Here is a 9909-nt window from a genome sequence, read left to right on the forward strand (position 1 = left end):
CCAAAATTATTTTTGCTCTTCTCAAAAATCAGTGAAATAAGAAATATTCATTGATTCCATAGCAATTAAACCCTTTTTCCTTCTTATAATATCAAAGCAACTTTAAGCATATTCCCACCAGTATTTATTGCTGGTGGTGAAAAAAATTGAGGTTGGATTTGGTTGGCCTTGTCGTCACTCTAATTCAAGTCAGGATCCTAAAATATTAATATTACCTCCAGTCAGAAGAAACATACACCTGCTGTGGGTTTGCTTTAAGCATAAATGGCAAAAAGGTCTAAGAATGATGGCCAGTAAGCTTTAAAGACAGATCACAATGCATTCACTTAAAAACCGAGCTCTAAACTAGCATGATGATATAAACTTTAAGAAACAATCATCATAACATTCTCATAAACATAGCATTGTCACTGGGTTTAACAATTGCAGGATCCTTATATGTAGCATATAGAATAACCCCTCCCCCCACATATTCAAATAGTAATTAGTTTTGTAAGGCCTTAACTCTTGCTTTAGATTGCAATACAATAATTAGTAAATATTGGCATTTTGGAACTTCTGCAGAAATGTGATATAATGCATGTTCATGTGTAAATATCTACTAAACAAATAACAGTTCCCATAGCTTCCTCTGTTGTTGTTTTTTTTAGCACACTAGACAGAAAGGTCATTGCTGTTGTTAAGCCGTAGCTTAATTACTTTGATTGTTTTGCTAAAGCAAAAATAAAATTAGACAGTATCTCATTTTATTTATCATGCACAGCGATAAGCGGCCGCTGCTCCTATCAGCCTCATGGTGCTTATCTGAGCTCTAGAACACGTACTGTCAGCTTACTCATCATAAAGTTTTACAGTATTGAAACAGTAACACGGGAAATTATTTTTAATATTGACAAGTGTGTTTGTGTTGCAGGTGGACTCCAAGTTTTTGGTGGGCTTGGGGGGGATCCTGGTGGTGGGCTGTTCGGTTCTGGCCTCCATGGGTTTCTACTCGTGGATCGGGATCCCGTCCTCCCTGGTCATCCTCCAGGTCGTTCCCTTCCTGGTGCTCGCTGTTGGAGCTGACAACATCTTTATCTTTGTTCTGGAGTATCAGGCGAGTGCCGGGAATCTGTAGTTGCATTTCTGCCAACTGCAGTTTAAATATTCATATTTTAATATCCGTTTTACCATCCCGTCCTTTCAGAGGGACGCAAGGAGGCTTGGAGAGACGCGGGAGGAGCAAATAGGCCGCGTGCTCGGACAGGTTGCTCCCAGCATGCTCCTGTGCAGTCTCTCGGAGTCTGTCTGCTTCTTTTTAGGTAGTTTCTTTCTCTCTTTTTTTTCTATGCAATACCAGAAGAAAAAAAATGAGGGAAGAGCTTTGTTTATCTCTCATCATGTTTATGTTTTGCCTCACCAGGGGCCTTGTCCACCATGCCAGCGGTGAAGTCCTTTGCTCTGTATGCTGCTCTGGCCGTGCTCATGGACTTTGTCCTCCAGATGACGGCCTTTGTGGCGCTGTTGTCTCTGGATGCTCGGCGCCAGGACAACAACCGCTGTGAGCTGCTCTGCTGTGTGACCGTGTCGACCCGCCGTCCCAACAAACCAAATGAGGGCTTTCTGCTGCCTTTCATGAGGAAATACTACGCTCCCGTCCTGCTCCACCGCTTCACCAGGATCATAGTGGTAAAGCTCCTGAAACATCTGAAACACACCAGGAAGAAAAAAAAGAAGAAGCCCGTTTTAAATTACTCACAGGCAGGGGCGCTGCCAGGAATCTTGGGCCCCCTGACAAAAAATATGTTTGGGCCCCCATGCGCAGCTACCGTCACAATTTTTTGAGTCTATTTGACCCATAAAAGGCGTCACAATTTTAAAGGCTTGCATCTGCCTTGCTTTCTGTGGTTCAATACTGATAATTAGCACAATATTTACTGCTCATGAATTTAACATCCAAAAGTCCACATCCAGAATGTAAGTAGGTTGCTTAAATTTTTTCTATTAGTTTTAGATTACTGAAATGTAACCCTGCAAACAATAATTTGTAGCTAAGCTAACTATGCTAAATGGTTGATAATCTCACACAGTCTACTCACCTCTCATGGAGAAAAATTGGGTTATAAATTAACACTCTTGCCTTTTTCTCTCTCTCCCTCTCTTTTTTTATTGAAAACCTGATTTTCTAACTTTTCTTAGCAGCATAGTAACTGCCACAGTCGTTCGTGTTTCCTACTGTCTGCTGCTAACAGCATCACTTTCCAAGCAGGAATGAACCATTTAACGCAGATAAGGGGGTTCATGTGTGTTTTTTGATCTGGGAGGGGTAACATTAAATTTTTACTGCTAAAAACAATCTTTGAAAACACAATATGATTAATTTTGTAATTGACAGAGCTCCAATTATTATTATTTTTAATTCTATAAAAAAATAAATTGTGGAGGACCCCCTGTTGGCCAGGGCCCCTAGAATTGTCATCACTTTCCCTTTACCACGCCCCTGCTCACAGGTGTATGTTTTTTGATAATAAATAACTTTACAAAAACATTTTTTATGTTACAAACTAGGGCTGCGACCAACAATTATTTCATTAATTGGTTATTCTATTGATTATTCTGATGATTAATTAATTAATTTGATTAAAAAATGGTCACGCTCTGCAAGTTTTTCTTTTAACCATGTAAGCTGATTTTAAAAATATTAGAAATACATAAAAAAATCTTCTTTAAATAAGAAATAATCACTGTTTTGCCTAAAATGCAATAAAATAGCATCCCTTCAGTGTAGGTCAGTGTAAAAAAAAAATACTTCTAACATCAACATGTCAAAAGTTCAGATCTTTCTGCTTGACTTGACATCATCATAGTGAAGGGCTGATCTATTGACTAGTTTTGAATTAATTGATTGATAATTGGGTAGAACTTCTTTTTTTTTTTTTTTTTTTTTTTTTTTTTTTTTTACAGAAATCCAACCTGATAGAGCTAGAATTATGGTTATCCAAAAGTTTTGGGCAGAACATATTTACAGTCAAAGGAGTTTTTTTTTTATTTTTTTTATCTTAAGTATAAAATGTATATGTTTTCGTACAGTTTTGACTTAACTACTGCTCTGATTATTTTGTTCTTACAGCAAATGAGCCTTTTTTCGAAACTGTGTGCCCCAGTTAATGATTAATCAGATACTAAATTAGTTGGCGATTATTTAAAAAAATCTGTTCATCATGATTTATCCGATAAATTGTTTCAGCCCTATTACAACACACACATATCAGCTGAATTAGTGAGCGATTTTGTGTTTTAAACCAACTCAAAGCAGTGTGTAATTGTGAACCGGATGGAAAGTGATTTGTGAATAAGCTTTGATCTGTTTCCGTGGCAGTGCCTGCTGCATGTTGTTGTCCTGCTGGACGGTGAACCTCCATCTCTTGCTCTGAATTTACCTCCCTCTGTTCTCACCAACTTTGACCAACTTTCCTGCTGAAGCTGAAATGTCATCTTGATGCCACCATGTTTCATTTACAAAGCATTCTGCATAAAGTCCAAGAGGATGACTCTAGTTTTATCAGATCAAAGCAAATTCTTCCACATATTAGCCTTTTTTTTTTTTTTTTTTTTGCCATATGTGGCTGGTGGCAAACAGTAAACAGGACTTCAGTCAGAAGTAACTGCAGTGCAGTCTGTCACTCTTTGGGCCTTCATTAACTTTGGAACCAACCAATAGTTTTAAATACAGATATTACAAATGTAGGTTTTTGCAGTTTTTTTTATTTTTTTTAATGGAATAATTACATTAAAATTCCACTAAAGGATGGCGCTAAAAGTAAGATTTTTCAGATCTATTTTTTCTTGTCATTAGGCGTTGAAACTATTGCCTGTAGACAAACAGCAATATCCTGTGGAATACAATGTGTTCACACTGCAAAAAAGCAAAATCTTACCAAGTACCGTTGGTCAAGTTTCTAGTGCGAATATATCTTAGTGCACAAGAAGAAAGACAAGTAATGTTTCAGCAAGATATAGGAGCTTGTTTTAAGTCAATGATTCCTTAATATTTAAATTTTACTATTTTTAAAAAAAATAGTGTTAGTTCCACTGGCAGATTATTTCACTCATAACAGGACATTTTCTCCATGTTATAAGTGAAACAATCTGCCAATGGAACTAGTACTTTTCAGCCTATTTACAAATTAAATGACTTGTTTGACTGGATAACAAGTAATTTGTTAACTCGGTCTGAAAACAAAAGGGATGCCGCACTTATCACTTCTAAAACATTTCGAAAAGCACATATCATGTTGTTGGTTTTGTGTTTGATTTCTGGATAGAAGTCCAACAAAATACTTAAAAGTTTGTTGTTCCAATGTGACGACCGGGATAAATGTAAGTTCATTCCCCTCAACTGTGTGCTTCTCCTCAGATGCTGGTTTTCATCTTCATGCTGTGCGCGTCAATATTCCTCATGCTGAATGTGAAAGTGGGTCTGGACCAGGAGCTGGCGATGCCAAAGGTCAGTTGGAGCCGCTTCGTCCACGACCACCTGCAAACACAAAAAGTCTGACCTCTTCCCTTGTGACCTCACGTGGATTAATCTGCTCTGCTGCAGGGATCCTACATGCTGGACTATTTCCAATACCTCAATAAATACTTCGAAGTTGGAGTGCCGGTTTATTTTGTAACAAAGAAGGGATACAACTTCAGCACGGTCGCGGGAATGGACGGCGTCTGCTCCAGCGTGGGCTGCGATCAGTTCTCCATGACTCAGAAGATCCGATACGCCACAGACTACCCCGAGCGGTGAGTCAGCATTAATCTTAATTTGTTCCAATCTGACTATCAGATCATAAAGTTAACCTTTGTATCTATTATTTTGTTTTGGCTGCATTAGTTAGACTTTCTGCGTTATCATATCATCGACTTTCTGTGTTATCATATCGTTTCCTGGGAGTTTCACTGATTGGCTGGATTTTGTACCTGTCACTTCTAACTTACAACCCCGTCCTGGTAGTTAATGATGAACTCAGCTGGGTTAATACCACTGAGCTACGATGAGACAAAAAATATCTCAAACTTGTACTCTTCCTAAAAAAAAAAAAAAAAAAACAATCCAGGAAAAATTGTATTTTATAAGAGCTACTTAGGTACAAGAAAAAAAAAACACAGCTACTGTAGCTTCTTGTATTAGTTCAATAAAATTAAAATCACTTGCTGTTGTTTTCCAGTGAACAAATCTAACTGTGTGGTGCTAATCTGTTGCTGGAACTATTTCTCACTAGTATAGATGACAAATGAGACAATAAATTCATCAGAAGGTTTGTGTTTCTCTACTACAGCCTCATGAATTTCGCCCGACCTGTTTACTTTTATAAGTCAAAAAAATATGGGGAGGTACACTAATAAACAAATCCCCATGTAACCTTTAAAATATATACCAGTAAACAACAAATAATAATAAAAATAATAGGGATGCCACTTTTAAAAATAGCTTTATTTCTTGTACCTATTCCCTCCTTCATTACACAATTACTTGAATGGTACGTTCTCTTCTCTTTCACATTTTTGACTTGTATATGGAAATGTTAAAAAATGACATTGTTATTATTTTTATTTATTTATTTTACCCACTGAATAAATTCAGTTATTTATTTGAAGTGATATGACCTAACCTTGACCAGGGGATGCCGGTAAGCGTGGAGATCATCTCCATCAGTCGACACGGCCATTTTTCAAAACTTGACTGTTTTATTTAGTCTTTTTTGAGTTCGACCTTTCACCTCTGTCCCTTCACCGTAGATCCTACATGGCTATTCCCGCCAACTCGTGGGTGGACGACTTCATAGACTGGTTGAACCCTGGGTCCAAATGCTGTCGCCTCTACACCTCTGGTCCAAACGCCGGAAACTTCTGTCCTGCAAACATAAGTGAGACTTTGTTCTCCGCAGACATCAACTTGACACACATTCTTCTTATTGTAAACAACACATTTGCTCCTTTGTGCCCAAACAAGCTGGTCTTTCCTGTCTGAAGAAATGCTTAGCGAATCCTTCGGACGGTGTCGTCAGACCCACCATGGAAGAGTTCAATCGCTTCCTCCCTGATTTTCTGGGCAACAGACCTAACCTGCAGTGCTCCAAAGGGTGAGTAACGGAGCCACACGTGTAGAGAAGCTGATTACATTACAAAACTAGCTGCCTCACACCTTCGCATCTTCTCTCCTAACAGCGGTCTGGGAGCCTACGACACAGCAGTGGTGAGAGACCAAAACGGAGAAATAATTGGTGCGTTTTCTTTCTTGCACTTTGAGGCAAAACGTTTGAGAGCAAAACCAGATTTTAATCGTCTCCTACCTGCACCTGTGAGGGGTGACGTCAGTAACGTTTCTCATTGTCCTGTCGCCTCCTCCCCCCCCACACACAGCCACCCGGTTCATGGCGTATCACACTCCACTGACCAACTCTCAGGAGTTCACAGCCGCTTTGTTAAAAGCCAGAGAGCTGGCCAAAAAGATCACCTCGGACATGAGGAAAATACCAGGCACCTCGCCGGACTTTGAAGTATTTCCTTACACGTGGGTGTTTGGATCAACTTCTGTCTTCTTAAAACACCAGTGTCCAACTTCATCAAATGAACCTTTTGTTTCTGATGTGCACCATTTCTTTTTCGTTCTCCCTCGTCTTCCAGGATAACCTACGTGTTTTATGAGCAGTATCTGACCATTGTGAAGGAAGGGCTCTTCAATATCTCTCTCTGTCTGCTGCCGACCTTCGTGGTGTGCTGCCTGCTGCTGGGTTTGGATCTGCGCTCCGGCCTGCTCAACCTCATCACCATCATCATGATCGTCGTGGACACCGTCGGGGTGATGACGCTGTGGAGCATAGATTACAACGCAGTGGCCCTGATCAACCTGGTTACGGTAGGGCAACGTCTCTTAGCGCTGCCAATCGTGCTGATGTACGCGCAGCTCAATGTGTCAATGGTGCAATAGCAAGAATAAAAGCCATATCAGCAGGACAGAGAAAACATGTGCACACATAACCGAGAGCAAAATAATTTGTTCTACTTTTCTGATTGAAAAGAAGATAACTTTGTCCAAAAAGAGACAAATTTGCATCTCGCTATGAAATATCCAGTCATGGATGAACTCTGTACTTAAGTATTTGATCCATGTAGTGATTTTTTTTCTTAAATTCATGAACATTATAATCTGTGCTGTTTGCAGGCAGTGGGCATCTCCGTGGAGTTTGTGTCCCACATGACGAGATCCTTTGCGCTCAGCACTAAGATGACGCGCGTTGAGAGAGCCAAAGAGGCTACAGCCACCATGGGTAGCGCGGTAAGGAAACCAGATATTAGTGTTATATGACACGGTAACATGCCACCTGAGGTTTAATATTCCTTTTTTGCTGCCCTGAAGGTGTTCGCCGGTGTTGCAATGACAAACCTGCCAGGCATCCTCGTTTTGGCGTTTGCCAAAGCGCAGCTCATCCAGATTTTCTTCTTCCGCTTAAACCTGGTCATCACTCTGCTGGGGATGGCCCACGGACTCGTGTTCCTGCCCGTGCTGCTCAGCTACTTCGGTATGAACATTTACCGTTGCGTCGCCGGCTCGCTCTCATTTGGGGGGGAAACATGTGGCAGCGGTGGAGCTGAGTTTTCCCATCCCTTGTTTTTCAGGTCCCGGTGTAAACAAAGCAGTGCTGCTGCAGCAGCAGCAGGAGGACAAAAAAGAGGAGGAGAAGAAGAATAAAATGAGAGAAATGTATGAGAACATGTCCTATTTGGAGGATGAAGCGACTCAGGAAACTGACTCGTCCACCAAAAAAGCATCAGTCGACTCCCAGAAACCCTCACAAACAGACGAGGAAGAGGAGAAAGAGGTGAGAATAGACAGTTTCTGAAAGTCAGCCGCACAAACACGCCCCCCGCCAAGCAAACTCCTGTGAAAAAACACGGAGCGAGGATGGACGCAGAGGACACAAAGTGCCTATGGAGTCACGCCTGCAGCTTCATATGGAAATCATTAACACAACTTTGTACCTCAGCCAGAAAATGGACTTCTGGGAAGGATGATGACAACGTAAAGTTGTGCAATATTTGTAGAAATAATGCAAAAGCAGGCTACTGCAACATGATGCCTCAAATTTACAGTTTTTGCAGATTTTTTTGTTGTTTGTTTGTTTCATACTGAATGTGGTTGACAACCCGCCCTCCTCCCGTGGAGCGCTGCAGAGAGCCTGCCTTTCACTGAGAGCATCAGAAAATAGATGAACGAGTGAATAGATAGGTGAACGGATGAGAGAAGTTTTCTCCATAATTTAAATAGGATTGTTGCATTGTTTATAGCTTTAACAGAGCACACTCCAGCCTTTTTTGTTGTACTTTTTCTTTTATTATGTATCCTGCATGAAAATGTGCAATCACCAAAAAAAATGTTTATTAAACAGAGAAATGTCCTTTCTTTTCTGTTTTTTTTAGAAAGAAAGAAAGTGAGTAGGGTTTTCTTTTACGAAAGGTAATTAAGTGTTACTGATATAATGCAAAAAATAGTTGCGTTCTAACATGTTTTTAATTTATTATTTTTTTCTCTTTTTTTATGTACTCACTAAATGCAAAGGCTGCGATTTTATGCCTCCACAGCACTCACAAGACTATGAAATACTCTTCATCACGCTTGAAACAAATGGCCAGTTTGTGTATTTGTAATGGCACTGAAACTTCACGTTTTCCCAGAGGGACACAGTAAAAGACAATATCCTATAAACCTGTATATTCTTGTAAAGATGTTAAAAATGTTTAAGTAGAATAAAAATAGACAACTCCTGTTGTTCTACCGTAAATATTAAATAAGTGAGCAACGTAAACGAGTTTGTTTGTTTTTTTTCGTCCCTGCTTCACACTTCTGCGTGTTCAGCGGGAATCGTGTCGCTCCGGACCAGAAATGGGGCAGGAAACGTTTCTAAACAATGTGATCAAAAACCAGAGGAGAATCATCCCGTTAGTATTTTAGCAAATCACCAAACACCGTGTATTATTGGGATTTTGCATGTTGGTCAAAATGTGAAATTTTAGGTGTCATTCTGGTGTTTGCTGCTTCTCAAACGCCGGCTTTCTTTTAACAGTGACTTTTCTTACTGAGCCTCATGATGCCGTTTGTTCCTGCTGTTCTCTAACAAAAACCTCAGAGGCATTCATAGATTGAACTGATGCCGATGCCACAGGTGGACACCGTCTGCTAATTTGATGAATCTCCGGATTTTATTTAGTGGCATCAGAGCAAATGAGGATTGAAGACAAATCCAGAACCCTTTTTTTTTTTTTTTTGCATTTGTAAACTATAATTTCTCTGCATCTTCACAATTATGCTCGACTTCATATTTGTAACAGTGGCTACTGAGGGTTTTGTGATGTGAATTAACGACATGGTCACTACTTCCGTCTCGGTCCAGGTTTTTTTTATTTACTTTTTTGGCCTGCAAGTCATTCCTGAAATATTACAAAACGTAATTTAATTCTTACTAACAGGCAACAAAAAGAGAGGTGTCAAAAAGTTTAACTAACCTGTTAACCTTAATAATGTAGTTTCAAACCAGCTGGATTTGAAGTGCAGGTATTTTCAGGCAATTTCAGAACCAATGGGAAACAATTTTAATACTTATATATACTAATCTAGTGATTTCTTGTTTCCTAAGAAATCGCACACAGTTCCTAGAATCTGTAGGAGTTGCTCAGTAGAAAAATGTGAGGACGACGGTCAAAATAAAGTTGTGACCTTTGATCCCTCGTCACTCATTAAAAGCAGCGAGATTACATCGGGAACAACTATCAAGAACTTCAATAGGACTTTGAAGGATTTGTGGCTTCTAAAATATTTCATAAACGGCCCGAGGAGCATAGAGTTCACTTTTGTTCAGGCGCTTTTTGCTCCACATCACA

General features: G+C 39.8%; 1 protein-coding gene across 1 annotated transcript in view; it reads left to right on the forward strand.

Moving 5' to 3' along the window:
* The window catches only part of npc1l1 (NPC1-like 1), a 22303-nt gene extending 13466 nt beyond the window's left edge, over positions 1-8837 (forward strand). The window contains exons 9-21 of the mRNA XM_015035929.1: positions 914-1096; positions 1187-1301; positions 1403-1668; positions 4397-4486; positions 4583-4773; positions 5770-5897; positions 5984-6113; positions 6199-6254; positions 6394-6544; positions 6658-6889; positions 7196-7309; positions 7391-7553; positions 7651-8837. Coding sequence (XP_014891415.1) covers positions 914-1096; positions 1187-1301; positions 1403-1668; positions 4397-4486; positions 4583-4773; positions 5770-5897; positions 5984-6113; positions 6199-6254; positions 6394-6544; positions 6658-6889; positions 7196-7309; positions 7391-7553; positions 7651-7874 — 2043 coding nt within the window. The 3' untranslated portion in view covers positions 7875-8837. The remainder of the gene's footprint in view (positions 1-913; positions 1097-1186; positions 1302-1402; positions 1669-4396; positions 4487-4582; positions 4774-5769; positions 5898-5983; positions 6114-6198; positions 6255-6393; positions 6545-6657; positions 6890-7195; positions 7310-7390; positions 7554-7650) is intronic.
* The last annotated feature ends 1072 nt before the right edge of the window (positions 8838-9909 follow it).

The sequence above is a fragment of the Poecilia latipinna genome, unplaced genomic scaffold (genome assembly GCF_001443285.1).
Source record: "Poecilia latipinna isolate Pla-1442-1.1 unplaced genomic scaffold, P_latipinna-1.0 Scaffold351, whole genome shotgun sequence".
NCBI lineage: Eukaryota > Metazoa > Chordata > Actinopteri > Cyprinodontiformes > Poeciliidae > Poecilia > Poecilia latipinna.